Source organism: Hemicordylus capensis, chromosome 1, assembly GCF_027244095.1.
Source record: "Hemicordylus capensis ecotype Gifberg chromosome 1, rHemCap1.1.pri, whole genome shotgun sequence".
Lineage (NCBI taxonomy): Eukaryota > Metazoa > Chordata > Lepidosauria > Squamata > Cordylidae > Hemicordylus > Hemicordylus capensis.
In genome coordinates, this window is record NC_069657.1 from 268019690 (window position 1) to 268040084 (window position 20395).

The 20395-nt window shown below is 41.5% G+C and overlaps 1 protein-coding gene across 5 annotated transcripts in view; it reads right to left on the reverse strand.

Moving 5' to 3' along the window:
• SERPINE3 (serpin family E member 3) overlaps positions 1 to 20395 on the reverse strand; it is a 22447-nt gene continuing 2052 nt past the window's right edge. For 4 of the 5 annotated variants that reach the window (XM_053285108.1, XM_053285104.1, XM_053285105.1 and 1 more), the window contains exons 4-11: positions 18921 to 19219; positions 14157 to 14390; positions 11318 to 11515; positions 8904 to 9102; positions 8496 to 8596; positions 5853 to 5939; positions 1287 to 1370; positions 1 to 186 (exon numbers count right to left, since the gene is read on the reverse strand). In XM_053285108.1, the coding sequence (XP_053141083.1) occupies positions 143 to 186; positions 1287 to 1370; positions 5853 to 5939; positions 8496 to 8596; positions 8904 to 9102; positions 11318 to 11515; positions 14157 to 14390; positions 18921 to 19182 (1209 nt within the window). In that variant the 5' untranslated portion in view covers positions 19183 to 19219 and the 3' untranslated portion in view covers positions 1 to 142. The remainder of the gene's footprint in view (positions 187 to 1286; positions 1371 to 5852; positions 5940 to 8495; positions 8597 to 8903; positions 9103 to 11317; positions 11516 to 14156; positions 14391 to 18920; positions 19220 to 20395) is intronic. The other variant, XM_053285109.1, reaches the window with a different exon arrangement.

Here is a 20395-nt window from a genome sequence, read left to right on the forward strand (position 1 = left end):
TTGCAACAACAACATTTTTATTTGTCCACAATTTTCTTCTCATCTTTGCAAAACTTAAACATGTGCTCTTTAATTCTGCAGTGTATGCTTTATTTTAAATCTGGGAAAGAAGGTAAGAGAAGGAAGCATAGATTTTACAGGTTTATTCTGTCGGATTCATTAGCCTTCCTATGAACAAAATTGAGCCTGTAAAAAAATAAATTATTAATTTGTATATTCAACCTCACTTTTTGAAAATGCCCATACTAGTGAAATAATACTTAATTCTTCATGCAACAGAGCAAGTTTGTGTGGTGGCCATCAGGAAGTTAAAAGTCAGTGTCTGACATCCAGAGCAAGGAAACCACCGTGCCGCAAGAGGAGCAGACTAAAAGCATTACCAGACTAATTGCACCGGTACAGTAGGGAAGGGGCATTTTTGACAACCTCCCATTCCCCATGAAGCTATGCAGTCCTCAGGGACATATTTTCAAGTGGCAAATAAGGCTTCCTGGGGAAGGAGAGGTCATCCTGACTACATTATTCAATAGTACTACTCAGGAGTTACTCTAAAGAACTACTAAATTTCAATATGACTTCCTCTAGTAAATTTAGGCAGGATATCAGCCAGTAGCATTCTGAAGTTAGGAACTAAGATTTTCACAGTTTAACTGGTGGAATGTGAGACAATAGCTCACAAAAGAAGAGACTTTTAAGCAAGAAAGGCTGGGTGTGATCTTTTTACAGAAAAATGAAACTAATATTCCAGGTTTGTTGTGTCAGGTAGACACTAATATTTTACCTGGTATAGATCTGGATTGGCCAACTTAGAGCAAATTCATATATTCGGGGGAATGGGGGAATGGTACAGTTTTTTCATATGGATAAAAATATATGTAGCTGAATGTGTTTATTTGAAGGTACCATCCAGTATTTGGAACATTTACACTAAAATCTCGACATATGGCCTTTGATGGCAGGGGGGTGGGGGGAGAGGTGGTTTCAAGCAAACAACCCATTCCAACGTGGTAAAGGTCTGTGAGATGTCTTATGGCCAAATTGGAAGGGTGGATTTAATATATATTTGCAGTTTAAACTTTACCATTTGTATTGATCCTGCTGCATAAGGAACGTGCAGGAGTGAAACTGTTCTTTTTTTAAAAAAAACCCTTCACTAATCTTCATATTAGTTTTCTAAAGTACATAACTTTGCTTTATGAGCTTCCAAGCTATGTAGTGTTTGATTTTTTTAAAAGAAATATTATTTTGCTATCATAATAGCTACAGAGAAATTAGCTCACACTCACCTGTACTGGCTTGCCTAAGAAGGAAATGGAAAGGTCTGTCAGCTTTGAAGACAGGAGCTCGGGATCTTTTTAGCAACACCATAGCTGTGTTATAAAACAATTAGTGAATATTTTTATTATTTTTATTATTTTTACATTTATATCTCGCTCTTCCTCCAAGGAGCCCAGAGCGGTGTACTACATACCTGAGTTTCTCTTTCACAACAACCCTGTGAAGTAGGTTAATGCAATATCCAGTTGCATTATTTTCCATTGCTCAATTCCAGCAACTGTACAAAATGTCAAAATTGCCACTCTACTAAATCAATGTTTATCATTATTATTATTATTACATTTATATCCCGCTCTTCCTCCAAGGAGCCCAGAGCGGTGTACTACATACTTGAGTTTCTCTTTCACGACAACCCTGTGAAGTAGGTTAGGCTGAGAGAGAAGTGACTGGCTCAGAGTCACCCAGCTAGTTTCATGGCTGAATGGGGATTTGAACTCGGGTCTCCCCAGTCCTAGTCCAGCACTTTAACCACTACACCACGCTGGCTATTCATTCATTCATTCAATATACATACTGCCTTTCATAAAGTATCCCAAGCCATTTTACAAAAGTTAAAATACAATGAAATTCCACAAAAATCATTTAAAACTTTAAAATCCGTTAAACAGTAAAAAACATAACCACACCGAAAAAGAACCACCAAACAACCAACATCAAAAAACTTCTTATACTAAGGTTATCATTGATGTGTCGTACTACATGACAACAATTCTAGTCGCATCTGTTTGCCAGTTCTTTATTCCATATCTTGAATAAACTCTGCCTAAGAGCCCACTAGTTGCCTGTAACAAAGGACTGTGAGTAGAGTCTTACCCTTGTATGAGGATAAAGTTAATTAGACTACTACACAGTATTTTCAGGGGTTTTTGTTTGTTTGTTTTTGCTTTTTGGAGTACTATATTTACCTGAATCCAAGACTAGGTTTTTCCCAAGTTTTTTGCTGTTAGAAATCAAAGGGTCATCTTCAATTCAGAGTCCTCTTCCTTTTGAGTAAATAAGGATATAACCTGTATTTAACCTCTATTTTTAAAGGAGCTTGTCTTAAATTCAGAGTCATCTTGTATTCAGGTAAATACAGTATTGCCATTTATAAATACAATGAATATTTATATACCAGTTTTCAACCACAGTTCCAAAAACAGTTTAGATAGATAGATAGATAGATATAGGCTATTACCTGATTACAGAAGTGGTTAGTACTCCTGACTACAGGGTAAGGTTGCCAACTCTGACTGAAGAGATTCCCTCCCGCCACCTCACAATATTTTTTAAGATATCAAGATCTCCAGGATTGCTTTCAGGAGTCACCTGAAGACTGATGCCTATTCCAGGAGACTTCATTCCCATCCTGGAGGGTTAGCAGTCCTAGGTTACTGAGCCACTGGGCCTAATTTGTACCCTTGAGTCAGCTACTTTTGCATACCTTCTCCTATTCTCTGGATGTGTTCATATAAATAACAAGTTATTCAATGTTTGGAGTGGGGGGACATGTCCTCTAGGCAGAGGCGTATCTAGGGAAAATAGCGCCCAGGGCAAACACTGAAATTGCGCCCCCTGTCCAAACATCTGACACCCATCTTTCAGATAACGTCACCATAATATCAGCTCAAAAATACAAGTCAAGCTTGTTAATCTTTTAATATTTAAAAAACTATTTAGCAGTGGACGTAGCCAGACCAAAAAATGCTGGAAAACTACAAATTTCAGTATTCTGGGGCTCATGAAATACCCAAATAATATGTGGAGGTGTACTTGGAAAACTAAACAGAAGTGCCTGTCTAATTCTCTACTATGTATTGTAGCATAACCATTACATAAGTTTTAAAAATCAATGGAGAATTTGACTTTTCCCAGATACTCTGAAAATAATTAAAGGATATGCAGAGTAAACTGTGTCACTGCTTGGAATATATTCTAGTCTTTCAGAAAGACAGTTAAAATGAGAGAAAGAGAGCAAGAAACTCCCAGTGGGCCTTAATAATACGGATTTCACACTGATTCAAAGACAAACTCACCATTAATAGCCATATTATTAAGATATCACATTTAACTCACTTATCACAAGAAGCAAAGTAAGAGCAAATGAATACAATCCTAGCTCATAAACTTCAGCTCATTATTCACAAGCCCTGATTCTCTGTACATAGTGCCAATCTGAATATGTGTACAGTGTCTTATATTATATTAATTTTTAAAATAGTTTTTTTACCTGTAGCCCCTTCAGGGGGCTTCCTAAAGGCCCTGGGGGGTCTGCCCTCCCCCCTCTGGCTTCTAGGGCCTCGCAGGGACCAATTGAGCATGTGCGGTCGCCATTTTAAAAAATAATCTTTTTTTAAAAAAAATGGCCACTGAAAACAAAATGGCCACCGGGCATGCTCAAATGACCTCTGCAAGGCCTGGCATTGCCTAGCGCCTCAGAGGCCATCTGAGCATGTGCAGTGGCCATTTTGTTTTTGGCAGCCTTTAAAAAAATTTTACAAAATGGCGCCCCCCTTCAAGTGGCACCCGGGGCACGTGCCCTGCCTAGATACGCCCCTGCCTCTAGGCACCCCCTCCTTCCAAGTACTGTCTCTGTGACTATACAGGCACTAATATCTTTTCCTTCTGCCACTTTCTGTGATGGTTGCTGTAGGTTTGTAATCCACATGCCTGAAGAGTCACACAGGAATACCTGTAAATAAATGCCCTGCCCACCATGTCAAGCAGATGCCTGGACACTAACTGATCAGTAAACCCACAGGTGGTGAGGAGTATTCAGGCTGCTACTTGCTGTGGCAACTAGCTTTATTATAAGCACTAGGTTTCTGATCTAGTTTAACTCTTGAGGGGAGGGGTTTTTTTGGAGAGTCCCCCCCTCCAAGCCTGTCAACTTAGAATGCCACATGCTTGTCCCCAAACAGATATTTTTACACTTTCAGGAGCAAATATGTACTTTATTTTATTTATTTTATTTGTACACCGCCCCAGACTTCCGCCTCTGGATGGTTTACAGCAACATAAACAAACAGAAATTAAAATCTTAGAACAATTTAAAACCACAAGTCTAGTTTAAAAGCTTGGGTGAATAAATATGTCTTTAGAGACTTGCCAGAGATGGGGAGGTTCTTATTTCACCAGGGAGCACATTCCAAGGTCTTGGGGTGTCGACAGAGAAGGCCTGTCCCTGTGTAGCCACCAGATGAGCTGGTGGCAATTGCAGATGAACCTCTCCGGATGAACTCAATTAGTGATGTGCAAACCAGTTTGGAACCGAACGGGTTTGACATTGATCCAGTTCAACAGCATGATATTGAACTGAACCCCTGACCTGATCGTGGTTATTTTTAAAAAAATATATCTATTAACTTACCCCCTTCTGAGGGGTTGCTCCCACAGCCACGGGGTGTGTGTGTGTCTCTGGAGGTTCCCCCTCCTCCTGCTGACCTCCATTACAGCCCATTGGGCATGGGTGGCAGCCTCTAAAATGGCCACCATGACAAATGACAGGCCTGGAATGGGCTGAAGACTGCCTGAACCAGGTGATTTGGGGCTGTACTGGAGGCTGGCAGGAGGAGTGGGAGCTTCTGGAGATCCCCCACAGCTGTGGCAGTGCCCCTTGGAGGGGCTAAGCTAATTAAAAGAAAATTTTTGCAAACCCCCCCAAACTGAATGGGGGGTTGAGGGGGGTGCAAAACCAAACTGGCCCGGTCTGGTTTGGGTCCAGTTTAGACTTGAACCAAACCAGGCCAACCGGTTTTGTGCACACCCCTACTCTCAATGAGCAATGGGGCTCATAGTGAAGATGTTCTCTTGTGTGTAAGCTGTTTAGGGCTTTATAGGTTATAACCAGCACCTTGTGTTTTGCCTGAAAACGTATTGGTAGCTGTAATGTTTAGAAGTCCAGTTCACGTTTTTGTTGTAGTTCTAACTAGGTGTGAGTGTGAGTCTAAATAAAATGGGTTTCTTCCATTTGTTCTTCATACTTTCTGCAAACATCAAGCACACGACCAGGCAAAACCGGGCTAGGCTCCCTTAGCCCACTTTTGCTTGTTCGTGAGAACAGACTCATAGAGTGTGCCGCCCATGGAAGAGGGCCACGCACACATGCCTTCCACCCCGGTCAAGAGGCCATCTTTGCAGTGAGTGATGGTGGGGGCTGTTGTGTGCACATGAAGGTGTGTGTAATTGCTGCTTCCCCATCACCACTTCCACCACTGGGAATAATGGTGGTAGTGGCACAGCCCTGATTATGCACACCTTAGTGTGCATGCACTGCGAGGACTGGCTCTCAGCTGGGGTGGAAAGTGCAAGGATGGGTTTTCTTGCATGAGTAGCTCACTACACTGTATTGTAGCCAGTGAGAAAAGGGCAGGGCTGAGATGAACATTCTGCTTCCCCAGGCCTCTTAGAGTCTTAAAAGGTCCCTGGTCAAATCTATGAGATTGAAGGACAATTGTTTTAAGAGTGGAGCAAAACTTAAGAAATTAACCCATCAATATCCAGATTAAATGATTACAAATCAGTGTCCATTTTACCTGTTGTTCCTGAGGCACTTGTACCATCTTCTGTCACTTCAATCTTTGCTTTGTGGATGGCTTCAGAGATGTAAAGACTTGCCTGTTCTATTAAGAATTAGTGCATTTGTCAACGCAAAGCCAAGACAACTTTACTTTCATATTAAAGAAGAAATTGTTCTAGAGAAATTATTGGCAGGTCACATATTCATATATGTCAAATTGCCCAGTCAGAAAGGATTGAGGCAGTTATCTGTGATTTAACAAAATTAAACAAGTGCTCATGGAAGCTGTAGCATTTCCTTTATGAGTTTTAATTTAAAAGCTAGTATTGACCTCTGTGGTTGTGGTCTAGTAACTGTTATCAGTGAAAGGAACTGAACTAAGTGGTCTTCAAAATTGCTCCCAGTTCTGTGGGGCTATAAACATATACAGTGACTCATGTCATCAATTCCCCCCCTCTTTGGTACTTATGAATTGTTGTGTGCCGGGGTTTTTTATCTATTATAGTTCATTTCAGTTCAATTTATGGTCACTGACCAGATAAATATATACATACAGCTCAAACAGTAACAATAGCTAATCCAGCTATTTGTAGACTTTATGGAGTCCAGCTATACAGATACACTCTTACTTTGAATTCTAATGGCAATGAGACAGAACTTTGCAACTGCATAAGTAATTTTGTCATCATTATCATAGAAAAGATAGCTAAGATAGAATTCATCCGGGCGGCCAGGGTAATTTGTTAGGAGGAGCACTATTAGTTCATATCAAGTGTCCCTGTAGAAACTACAGCATAGTAGTAGCACGTGCAGTAGTATCTCACTAGCACCTGACTTGCAAGGACAAAACCACTCCACGTAAGGGACTTTTTTGATCCTGCCTTCAAAATTGATCTATTATAAATATCTGTACCCACCGCTGTCAATTCATTTAATGCCCAAGATAGCTAACAACAATTTAATACTAGCCGCATTAAAAGAAAATCAAAATCCATTAAGATAAAACAAAAGTTAAAAAGACATCTGCCATCCTTCCAAAATTGCCCTTTCCTAACGCACAGAAGAAATGCACATAATGACATGCAGAAAACTCCTTAAGTACTCTACTACCAATTTCCCCCTAACGTTTACCCACCTTTCTCCTTAAATTAAAGACGTTTTCCCCCCAAGCCAGAGAGGGTGGTCTGGCGATCAGTGGCATAGCCACCATTGAACTGGGGGGATATATCCCCCAGCTGCCAGTGTCCAGGGCCCACCTGGGGGCTTCCTTGCCCCCACAAGGCACTCAGCTGGTGAACGCAGCACTCACTGGCTGACTCACATGTGTTCTGATGCTGGCTTTGCGCTGGCATAAAAAGCATGCCAGTGTTGGGACATGGCCAGGATCAAATAGGAACACAGGAAGCTGCCTTCTACCAAGTCAGACCATAGGTCCATCTAGCGCAATATTGTCTCCACAGACTGGCAGCAGCTTCTCCAAGGTTGCAGGCAGAAGTCTCTCTCAGCTCTCTCTTGGAGATGCCAACTTGGGACCTTCTGCATGAAAGCCTGCAGGTGTTCTTCCCAGAGCGGCCCCATCCCCCAGGGGGAATATCCTACAGTGCTCACACATGTAGTCTCCCACTCAAAGGCAAACCAGGGTGGACCCTGGTTTAGCAAAGGGGAGAATTCAGGCTTGCTACCACAAGACCATCTCTCCTTCTTCCCAGCCAGTGAGCACTTTGTTCACTGTTTGAATGCTCTCTTTAGCACAGAGTGAGGGGGAGAAAGGAAACATTCAGCCACTGAATGCAGCATTCTCTGGCTGGAAAGAGTGCAATAGGCCGGCCCTGCCAGCTGTGTCTGACGCCAGTTCAAAGGGTGCGGCCACCACAGAGTCTGGCTGAGCGTCATGGCATTCAGCCCAAACTGGTAGGCGATGGTGGGGTGGCTGCAACCCCTTTGTTGAAGCTAAGCAAGTCTTGGTCTGGATGGGTGACTGTATGGAAACCCCATGTATGCCGCCATGAGTTCAGTGATGGAAGGAAAGGGGGGGGGGAATGAGTTTCATTAAATAAATTGCTTTCGGCAAATTAGCCTCATTTTAAATAGCTGGCAGTGTTGTTTTTTTAAATCAAATACAACTTATAACAGTTTTTCAGTGTTACCATATCAAAGGAGAAAGATAAACAGACCTGTAAGCCTTGAACTGTATTTCAGGTAGTATGGCTGAAATTAAACCATGGCGGAGAAGAGAGTGAGGTCATTCACACAATCAAAAACTGTGTTCTATGTGGGTTTGGGAGCTGTGTGTGCTCCCAATTTTCAGCTGTGTGGAAGCAAGGTAGGAGGAACACCTGGATTGCTTCTCCTTCTACATAATCACTTCTACCCAGGTTTTCCTCTTATCTTGCTTCCACACAACCGAAAACTGGGAGCACACACAGTTCCCAAACCTGAGTGGAACACAGTTTTTGGTTGTGTGAATGACCTCAGAGTAAGTGATATTTGGGGAAACTTTCTCAAGACTTAGCTTATGTCTCTCTCTGCACGAAGGCTTCCTACTGCTGTTTCACAGACCTAGAACTGCGGAAATATAGTGCTGAATACTGACACATAACAGAAACTGTACAGTGACCAAAAACATAGACCAAGCAATCGAAACAAGTAGTAGACGTACCTGAAATGCCTTTAAAATCTGCCTGAGTTGGATCAAACATATCTGTAATTCCTAATGCAGGTAAAACCATTTTTAGGTCCAAGTGTTTTTGAATCCTGAACCTGAAAAGACAATGGATGGAAATATAGCTTTGTTGTGTTCTTTATTTTAATCTGTCTGTTAACAGGGATAAAAGCATGATAATATAGTTTCAAAAAAGAATGTTCATGAGCTTTGAGAGTTCTGTGACTTATTATCATGGGGCAAGGCAAGTCTAGATGATTGTTGTTGGTTTTGGTTTTTTGCTCTGCTACCACTATAGTCATGACAAAAAATATCAGTTTTTCATGCACACACACACCCCTCACACCTAAAACAAACATTGTAATTTTGAAAAGCCATGCAAATGTATGCACATTTACTCTTTACCTGGGGAGAAATATATCCATCTTTGTTCTTCTCAAGTTATTGGACCACAGAGGGAAACTTCGGGTTGAGAGGTGTGTCTCAATCTGGGCTAGAGATGTTCTCCTGTCGGATGGAAGCACCACAAACATACTAATTGTCTCCCCTAGATAGGGCAATTCAACCACACTGATCCGTTCCAGAGAGTCTGTTAAGAATTCTCCTGCAATTTGAAAAACAAATATGGTGCTAAGCATACTATATAGAAAAAGCACAGCTGTGTTGAATCAAATACTATGTTTTGTTTTTTAGTACTGGAAGTACAGAAAGCTGTACTTCCAAAACATGGATTTTGCATACGACTCAATTCTAATGAGTAAAATTCACCAGCAGAGAATTACGCAAAAACGTGAATACAGTTCACAGGAATATATCAGAAGAGATTTCTGATGAAAATCATAAAGTGTAACCAGGGGCGTAACAAGGCTGGAGTGGGCCCAGAGACAAAATTTTAAAATGGGCCCCTCGCACGCACGCACGCACACACACACAACAAGTCATGTGACTTGCCTCTGGGGGCCCCCTTGAGGCGTGGGGGCCCCCAGGCAGCCGCCTCCCCTTGCCTAATGGTAGTTATGCCCCTGAGCGTGACTGACTGGTACTTGGAACTCTGCTGTGAGAGTATATGTTCCCATGTTGTTATTTTTATCAGAGGAATGACAGCTGCACTTTTTTGCAAGAAAATTCACCACAGATGTAACGAGAATATTGACCACAATTTGTTGTTGTAGTTTGTAAGTCCCACATTCTCAACATAGCACAGATTTGCACAAGGTGCAGTTTTTCACATGGGTGCTTTTACAAAGAAACAACATGTTTTAATAAGTCCTAGACTTTAAGTTTTCACACACACATTTCTATCCATTTGATAATGCAAAATTAAAAACTTGAGAAGTTTCTACATCCAAATATTATATGAGGCTGCTGGAACCCTATAATTTCCAGAGGTCCTCTGAGGCTAGTCAAATGGTGAAAGGACTTTTCCACTCATGGAACTTGGTACGTGGAATGCATTCTCCAAGGAAGCTTGCCTGGTGCCAACTGGTGACATTTTCCTGATGCTAGGACTGTTTTCTTTGCCTAGCTAATCCAGCATCTCACATAGCTAGTTTTAATGTTGTTGTTGTTTTAATGATTTAGCTTTTTAAAAAGTTAACTGATGCTGCTGTTGCTCTGTGCTTTTCTTTTTTTCTTTTATCGTGTTGTTTTATTCTTTTCTTTGTAAACTGCTCCTGCTGCCCTTTACTGAAGGATGGCTAATAAATGCACCAAACAAATTAGCCTCTACAATTTAGATGGAGATGTATATTTATTGGGGTTAGTTCTTGGAAATATAGCATGTCAAGCAAACTCCTTTGTATGCCTTGAAATATGGCTGTGCCAAATATCTGATGCCAAATTGGAGCTCTGTGCGGAGGCCCAAAAATATTCCCCCAAAGCTTACCTTTTTTCTTCCTGCTCACTAGCCTTCTTGACTGCTTCAGTGTAATTTTTGTTTTTTCAAACATTACCTTCTTGCTGGCAACATAATTCCAGCCAATTGGGGATCACGTCACCCATGTGAAGTGCTTCAGGAATGCATGGCTAGTCCAGGAAGGTGGGGGAACCCATGCTGTGAGGGGCAGCTGTGTTAACCCCTTCCTACCACCCTCCACTCAGTGAGGTCAAGACCCAACTGATCAGCTCATAAGCCCGTCAGGGAGAAAGCAGAGGCAGCCAGGAGGGGCAGTCTAGTACTAGACAGACACACAAGTCCTCTCACACACCCTGGGCAGGCATAGGAAAAAGCAAGGACAGGACCCATCTGGGAGCATCATAACTCCACATCACCAGCCACTGTACAAAAATGCATTTAAATAAAGGGTCATCCAAGAAGCTTCAGTCACCTTAAGTGGCGCAGCAGGGAAATGCTTGACTAACAAGCAGAAGGTTGCTGGTTCGAATCCCTTCCACATAAGCCTTTGGGATGTGGGAATCCCTTCCACATAAGCCTTTGGGATGTCTGTCTCCTAGCCATTCTTTTCTCCAACCAACACTACATCCTCTACAACTCTGTCAGTCATATTTGATCACTATAGGGGCAGAACAAGCTTCAAGTCCCAATCCCTTGATGCTCGTGCTACGATGTCTTGCAGAGTCAGAACAGTAAGGAAACAATTAACTCAGGTGATAGAGCTGTAGACCAGGAAATGCCGTAAAGTTGGGCTGCTTGAGCAAGAGCCACACACAGCTTCTCATGCTACACGTTCTACAGAAGATCTTCCCATATTTAGTTTGGTTTTGCTCACAACGTGCATGTTATTGCAATCTATGCCTATATGTAGACAGCGTTCTTTGGATTTGCATGGTTACATCAAGCCTGATCTGAATGTAATTACCATAATTGACTTCATTGCGGAGATACATAGTGGGCACTTTCAGGATCAAGCCCTCTGCAGTGGTAAAAGACAAAGGCTGAGTATTTGTGAAGATGAACTTCCTTTGCCAAGTGCTTTTGAAGTGCATGGTGCTCACCACAGCTACCTGGTGAAGGGGGGAATCAGTGGTTTCCAAGGACAGACCATTTGTTTCTCCATCTACAAATGAAACAGAGTGCAATAATTAAGGCTGTTGCAGAAGCTAGCAAAGATCCATTTATTTTTGCAAGCGTCCCCACATTTCCCTTGATTATTTGGTTTGCATTCTGCCAAGTGGGGGATGAGATCCCAGTGGGAGATTATTTTTGTTTGTATGTATAGATTCTATTAAACCTTATATTTGAAAGAATTCTTAGGAGAAAGGCAGGATACAGAGTTGCACCAATACATTAAAACAAATAAACAGAACAAAGCCTAATGCGCACCCTGCCCTCCTGATGGGAAGCACTGAAAATTATAGTTTCTCCCCCTTCCCTTCCACCATGTGGCCTTCACTAGGCAATACCTTTTCACTGCAGCAATTATCCAGGCAGTGCTGGATTTAGGCACAAGCTAGTAAGCTACAGCTTGGGGTCTTACATTATGAGGGACTTCTAAATATAAAAAAATTACCAAATTTCAAGTATTACACAATGTATGTTCATTTAAAGGTATTTCTAATGCAGATAGGCTTATTGGAAGATGACTCTTTTTGTTAGAGTCTTAGCTTTTGTTGCATCTTTGCCAAATAAAAATAAAGCATTATAATTTCTATTTTCATTGTCTTTTTTGTTAAAATAACAAACTGAAGAGAGTGCCTTCTCTGTCATGAACCCTGCCGCCGATTAAGATCATCTGGAGGGGTCCGGTTACAGTTGCCGCCAGGTCGTTTGGTAGCGACGCAGGACCAGGCCTTCTCTGTAGCTGCCCCGGGGCTTTGGAATGCTGAAATAAGAGCACCTCCTTCTCTGCTTGCTTGTAGGAAGACCCTCAAGACATTCCTGTTTTCCCAGACTTTTAACTGGAATTTAAATTTTAATGTTTTTATTTACTAAGATTCTTTTTACCTGTTTTATGAATTTTAACTGTTTTAGATTGTTTTTACATTTTTATGTTTTAACTTTGTACACCTCCTAAAGATGTCTATATCCAATAAATAAAATAATAAATATTTTTGTAATGCTATGTGGTGTTTTAAACTTGACATACCTTAGGGCCTCAGTGTTTCATAATCCGCCCCCGTATCTAGGAAACTACATGTGACACTAAGTATCCGCCATCTCCAAACACAAAAAACTGTTCATTATCTTAAACTTTAAAATCTATATTTTAAAATTTTAAAAATGTGTGCGCGCGTTCCAACACACACATACAGATATAAATAATGGCCAACATCCAGACTAACACAGCACAGGTGCTACAGGGGAGGCACACTTTTTGGCTATCTCCCCTTCTCTCTGAAACCAACTGTGGCTCCTGGACATATGTCCCTGAGGGTCACTCAGGGACATATTTTTGGGAGTCACAGCTTCAGAGGGAAGGGGAGAGAGACAAAATTCCCCCTCCTGAATAGCACCAATGTAGCATTAGTTCAACTAATTAGAAGCAACTAATTTCGTTACTCCAGTTCTTTGTTAGTCTGGATGTCAACCAACATATTAAAAAACAAGTGACTGTAAGAGATACCCAAGCAGTTCCTATAATAAGCATGGTTGGTGTGGGGTGGGGGAGACTGAGGGGAAAGGTGTCAGCATGTGATGTTCAGAACAAGTATTTCAATTTAAGCACCTCAATTTTTGTTGTGGGTTTTTTTTAAAGGGCAAAGAGGCACCTTTTAAATCTGGTGATTCTCTTTATCCACTTCCAGCACAGCATCCCTCCAGGGGCTGTTGCTGGTGTCTATCTTATGTGTCTTTTTAGACTATGAGCCCTTTGAGGACAGGGAGCCATCTTCTTTGTTTGTTTATTATTTCTCTATGTAAACCGCTTTGGAAACTTTTGTTGAAAAGTGGTATATAAATAGTTGTTTTGGGGGGGTGTGGTGGTTGTTTTTTACAGCACCTCAGGAATATTCTCTCATATATAAATTAACTAAAGCGAGAACCCAACTGCTAGCAAGGGGGTCTACATGGGTTTATAGTGAGCCTTTTACAGTGAAGAACGCAGTGAGAGGAAGGAATATTTTCTACTCCCTTTCCCTAGAGGCATCTTGCCTGCCTTTGCCTGTTGATAGCAACAGGCTACAATGCACAAGATAGTGGCAGTTTTAGGTGTGAAATAATTTGTAAAGTTTGTTCAGCTAACTTGACCAAACACCATCATTTTATTTTACTTTCTATTATAATGCTGTTGCTGGGGTTCATTTATTATACTCACCCAATTCAGCCTACTTGGCTGAATTCACTACTAAGAATTTTGGACTCCACATATTAATAGGGGATTCTGTCTCAAGGAGTTTTTCATCTGGGCTGAAACATGCCTGAATATGGGGATGTACAATAAAGTCAAAATTAGAAAATTATTGTTGTTAAATGAATTCTCACTGTTTGGGTGGGAGCGGGGATAGTGGCAGCTGTTAAAGGTTGCGAACATTTTGGGATTCCTGTACTCCCACTTTGAGCTGACTCCTTTACAGTAGGATCATAGAGAAGAGGAAGGGCAAAGACAGTGAAAGTGAGTGCCCACCTCTCCTGTAATGCCTCCTTGTGGCATGTCTCCTTTCAGAGTGAGTTCTAGAGTGAGAGTGCCCTGTGATTTGGCAACACGCATGCATTTAAAAACTGCCTGTCAGAACTTCTAGCAAGGGTCGTTGTTATATTACCTCCAAGGCTTGTGGCAATCCATTCATTTATCTGAGCTGTAGTCCTGTTGGGCTCACTGAAGTTAGCTTGCCGCAGTGTGGTGTTCGCCCACAGTGCAGCATGTTGAACAAACTGAGGCGAGAGAAGTAGTCCGGCTTGCACAAAGAGGACACAGGCCAGCTGTGCGATGGGGCCTTGGCTTGAGTTGGTGACTTCTTGGTAGACAGTGTGCAAGGAGTCCAGCGCACCCTGATCTAAGAATAAGAAAGGTCCCTGTGGCACTCAGTTTGCTCAATTCAACAGTGAAATACAGTGATAAGAAGGAATGCCATCAAATGTAGTTAACTGACAACCCTATAAGTTTTAGAAGGCCATTTCAGAGAATCGACAATTGCTTATACTCGTTCCAGTTTTACAGCCTTCTGACTTTCTGGACTTTTAAAAAAAAATCTGCTGAGTTTAACTCCTATAATTAATGCCAGTAGCCAACATCCAGACCAGTGTCATGTTGGCAGAAGAATGTTTTTTGTCATGAAAGAGGGGAGGGCTGATTTTCAGTTATTTGACCCTCCACTTTGAAACCCAATTTGCCTCCCAGATATGTCCTTGAGAATTTTGGAACTTTCAGGGACATATTTTGGGGGGAAACACGTGATTGCAGAGGGAAAGTGGATCAGTAAAAATCACTCTTCCTCACTTTGCTTCATGAAAAATGCTCTTCCACCAGTGTGATTTTAGTCTGGATGCCAGCCAAAGTCTCTAAAAAACAAACAATAATTCACTGCTTGTATAAAAAGACTGCCAAGGCCAATTCAAAAGACATAGTAAACCTGTATTGTCTTTCAGTGGATTTTGACAAACGGAACTAGTCTTAGAATCCTGGTCAGCATGCACCTCACCTGTGTTTTCTGGGTTCAGCGTCAGCCTGCTTGTCTAAGATGTGTTAGGTTGGGAGAGCCATTATTGAGACACCCCTCATTGCCTGTGAATTTAAGATTTAATCTCAATAACTGATTGATGTAACTAGGAAGCTAGAAAGCTATTTTCAATTGCCCCAACACACACCAGCTTCCCTAAATCTAGACAGGCTAAAATAGAAAAGTATAATGGAAAGAGGAACCAGTTCCATAGGACTTGCAGCTAAAAAGTAGTAGGTAAAACAATGTAGACAGCTCAAGTTAGAGAGCCAAATACACAAGAAAAGCAAGGTAAGCTCCCCTCCCCTAAGTATCCTGAACCATCCAAGATTTATTCTCTGATGCTTCAGAGTATGCTTGTGGCTGGCGTGGAGAGAATATCTCAAGACATTAGATAAAAACTCTGTGGATTGCCACTGAGTCACAGAAATGGAACAGAAATAACAAAATATTTCAGACATTTATGGAATTTTGATAGAAATAGTTGAAGTTCTTTGCTGAAATGACAATTCCGATCATTAGAAACCACCATCTGCTCTACAATCTATATTCATCAATGGACAATTTATATAAGCTTTAGCTGGAGAGAACAAAAAACATAGCAAATGGGAGGCAAGGAGAACATTACTTGACGGCTAGGTGAAAAATGATTTACTAATTTACTATTAGTAGATTAGATTTACTAATCTCAGCTGGGAAAAAGTTGAAAGAAAGAGAAGAAGAGGACGTCCAGCAGCAAGGTGGATGGACTCAATTACAACAGCAATGAATGCCCCACTGAGAGAGCTTAAAGGCCAAGTTGAAGACAGATCATCCTGGAGAGAATCTATCTACGTGCTCGCTAAGAATTGACACTGACTGACAGCACTTAATCAATCAATCTACCACAACAGTAGCAGTTTCCAGGTAGTACCAATCTGAAATTTATGAGTAGCATCCATTGTTTTTCTTAGTTTAGAACAGGCTATTTTACTCCAGAGCAAGCATTCCTATTTCAAACTAAGATCTCCTGTTCCAGACTAAGGACACGTGTAGTTGACACCTATTCACTTTGTTTTCAGAGTGTTCTCACTGTTGGTTTATATCAGCTGACATTTTGACTAACAAAGCGCATGCATAAATAGCACCTCCAAGCACCCAGTGATTGTGCTCCCGCAGCTCCATCAGTTCCTTTATGCACAGTGAGCCCTTCCCTTGTGCCCCATATAGCCCTCTGTCGCAGCAGAAACACGTTGCTGAGGGTGACAGAGGACTTGGGAGCATAGGAGAGCGCTCCAGAAGAAGTCTCCACTGGCTCCACTGAGCATAAACATGCACATAATGGAACTGACAGAGCTGTGGGGGTGCTCCCACTGTGTGCTCAGAGGGGCTATTTATGTGAATGCTTCGTTCATCAGGATGGTAGCCATATTCTATAAGCCGTTTTCCAAATAAACTGCCCAGTGTGGCTTAGGCGACTGAAACAATCCATCAAACACAACCTAAAACCAATGCTAAGGTCAAACATGATATGGGATTTAATATCATGAGTATTGATTATAACAACTCCAGTCCGGAGAATAAATGGAACCAAAGGCCATATATATCTCCTGTTGCACCCATGGAGCTTCTCCCCAAATCTAATCAGCACTGGGTTAGCTGGCAATGCTATTGTCAGTTAGGAGGGGGAGAATGAAAGGGGCACATTTCTGCATGGAGGAATGGGGCACTCTAATCATCTCCCCACAAACCCCCTATGCCCTTCTGCAAAGCTGTTTTAGTTACATTGCAGAAAAGGTACAGTAGGGATGTGCAAAACGTTTCAGATACAAAACGTTTTGTACCCAAAACAGCCTGTTTCGGGTGTTTTGTAGACAAGACAAAACACCCATTTTCCAGATCCAAAAGTTTTGTATACAAAACAAAACGTCCCTGTTTCGGCTACAAAACATTTTGTTGTTTCGGACCTCCATTTTGTGGTGATCTCTGAGTCAGTCTCCACTTTGTGTTTGACATCTCTTTGAATTTCCCACCCTTCCAGCCTTCTGATCAGTGACCTAAATCATGGGCTGACCTGCTGACAATTCCCTCCTTGTTCCCCATTGGCTCTTTTGCTTCTTCCCACTCTTTACTGACCCCACATTGGCCAGGGGAAGGGTTGCTAACCCATGGGGTGCTGGGTTCTGCTGTTTCTGTGGTGTTCTGAGTGTAGATTCTCTGGTAGCATATGAGAGTGGATTCTTGTTTTTCACTGGAAATCTCATATGCTACCAGAGAATCTACAATGAACACCTCAGAAACAACAAAACCCAGTACCCCACAGGCTTGTGGGTGTGGGGGGTGGTTGGCACCTTATGTGCACTACACAACCCCTCGCTCTGGGCAACCCCAGTGCCCCCCAAGTGGAATTATGGGGCTGCTGAAACCTCCATTATTCCCCATGGGAGAAATCTTAAAGACATGTAAACGTCAACAAATCACAAAAGATCAGCCCTTTGCCCAATTCCTTTGAAATTATTCTGGAAGTTTCCTTGCCCCCATTGGGTACTACCACCCACCACACTCTGCTCTGGGTCTTCCCTTTCCCCTTGATTTGAAGTGATACATTTGCTGGAATCCCCATTATTCCCTATGGGAAAATTCTTAAAGATATGTAAACTAAAAAAAAAAAAAAATCACCAAAAAAATCAGCCCTTTGCCTAATTCCTTTGAAATTTGGGTGGTAGTTTCCACCCATTGGACGCTACCACCACCACCCACTCTTTTTGCCCTGGGACCCTTTTTAAAAATCCAAATTGATTCGGATTTGGATTCGGAAAATTTGGCTACAAAACAAAACAGGGCTGATTCGGATTCAGAAAATTTGGGTACAAAACAAAACGGGAATGTTTCGATTCGGATACAAATCGAAACAAGAAAATTCCAAAATGCACACCCCTAAGGTACAGGATACTGGGCACAGGAACATATGAAAAACAGCAGTGAAACATGCATGTCCATGAACTGCTGAAATAGCTCTTAAAAACAACATACAAAAGGAATATCGCATTATATCTGGAAAAAGAATACAGTACTACATTTAAGCTCTTGTAATATCCAGGTTAGACTACTGTGAGGTCTTGTTTCTGGGGTTGCTCTTATGGACAGTTCAGAGCTTCAGCTGGTTCAGAACATGGCAGCCAGATCTTTGACTGGGAGCTGCCATTGTGACAATATAGCACTGATCTTAAAGGATCTGTTCGGTGCATTTGTGGGCTCAAATGAAGGTGTTGGTTTTAGCCATGAAAGCCCTACGCAGCTTGGGTTCAGGGTAGCTGAAGAGATATGCATCTGATGCCCTCCTCCAGGTGCCCCTGCCTGGTGAAATCAATCAGGTGATGAGCCAGGAGAGGACCTTCTCAATGGTGGAGCCTTGTTGTTGGACGCCTATCCTGACAAGTAAGGAAGAAACCATCTCTTTTACCATTCAGGAGACAAGTTAAAACTCACTTGTGCAGAAAAGCTTTTAATGGCTCTTAGTTGTTTTATAATTGTATTGTTTTATTACTGCTTTTTCAGGTTTAATTGTTTAACTTTAAATCGTCTTTTGCTTCTGCTCCTATGAGATCTTAATTATTTATTGTTCCTGCTGCTTTTATTGCTGATACGATTGTGTTTATTTCTGAGCACTGTTTTAAATGTTATTTTAATAGAAATGCAGCTTATACATTTTTAATATGAAATGAAATCTTAGACCTAACTTGGGAAATATACCATTAAGAGGGAGAAAATCTGCAGGAGTTTGTTTGTATTATATACATATCCTCTGGAGCCTATCAAAGCTGCAAGTTAATTTTACTACTTTATTAAGCCATGCAGAGAGAAGCAATTTCTCAGATGGTGCCTTACCATGAGTGCTGTATCCCAGAGCATTCTTCAGTTGTGCAAAGGTATTTCCTTGAGCTCCAAGCTGCAGAAGTCCCAAGGAAAGAGAAATGCTTGCTGGGGAAATGACCAGGTTTGTTCTGTTATCAAGTTCTGCTAAGCGTTGGTATAGAGCAAGGGCAAACTCTGTTCTCAGGTTCTTCTTGGGGTCATCATAGTTCTCACAGCCTCCAACGTTTAAGGAACAAAGTGACAGAAGCAAGGTGCTGATTGAAAGGGACAGCATGAAGGCAGAATGCAGTTTGGCTGAAATATGGTCACACCTGCAACCAGCAATAAGAAAACTCAGTGAGTGACACCAGTGCCAACTGACCCACATGCTAACATAGAGACTATCATGAACATCTGCAATCACATTTCCTACCATGTCAGATCCAAGGAAAACTTCTCAGAACATTTGGTCAGTCAAATCATACACATTATGAAAGACGTTAACTTTGAACTGATAAGGTTTACTTTAGTACAGAGACAGATTTTTGTTATGTTTCTCCCAGAAACTACTTCTACTACTACTACTACTACTACTACTACTACTACTACTACTACTACTAGGCATTTGAACTACAGTTCTCCAAGTGGTTTACTTAGAAATATACTAAGGAGAAAATGGTTCCCCCAATGGGCTCACAGTCTAAAAAGAAGTACAAGGTAGACACCTGCACTGGAGGGATGCTGTGCTGGGGCTGGACAGGGCCAGTTGCTCTCCTCCTGCTTAATAGAAAGAGAGTCACCACTTTAAAGATGCCTCTTTGCCCAGTTAGCAGGGATACAAAGTAGGAAGGTGGTATCTAGACTGCTCTTGATAAAGGTCTGCAAGCTTTTAAGGTATACAGTGCTCTTTAACGGGGAAAATGCAGAAGTAGACATTTTTCAGTCGTATAGAAAGCATTATTCGAACAAACAGAATGCATTTTAAAATCTTCTCAGCCACATAGTGGGCTGTTTTTAAAACACACAATACTGGGTGAGAGGTATTATATCATAACTGTAATTATTAAAACAGAGTTTAAATTTAAAGTGAAAAAGGAAAAAAAACAAAGGCCCGGCAGAACTTGAGAATTAGTCTGATAAATATTATATTATCCTTAGGTCCCATAATAATTAAGAATGTATTTGTATGCATATTGGCTCAGAAATAAATTCCACTGGCTGACATGAGGAGAAAAATTACTCAAAGTAGTCAAAAGGACAAGTTGGGCATTGCTTAAATGGTCCTTTTCATTTCAATGGGACTACTCTGAGTCCTCATTTTCCTCATCCTGTGTTAGACTGTTCAGTTGGGTGCACTCCCGAGTCCCTTGTAAGGCTGCTTAGGAATCCAGCCTTGGTGTGTTTGTTTTCTTAATTATTCTTTCCCAAACATTTCAGAGATGGGTTGCATTATCAACAGACCTCTGTGAATCCAGTGCCAGTTGGGTACTTTGGAGTTTTTCTGGGGG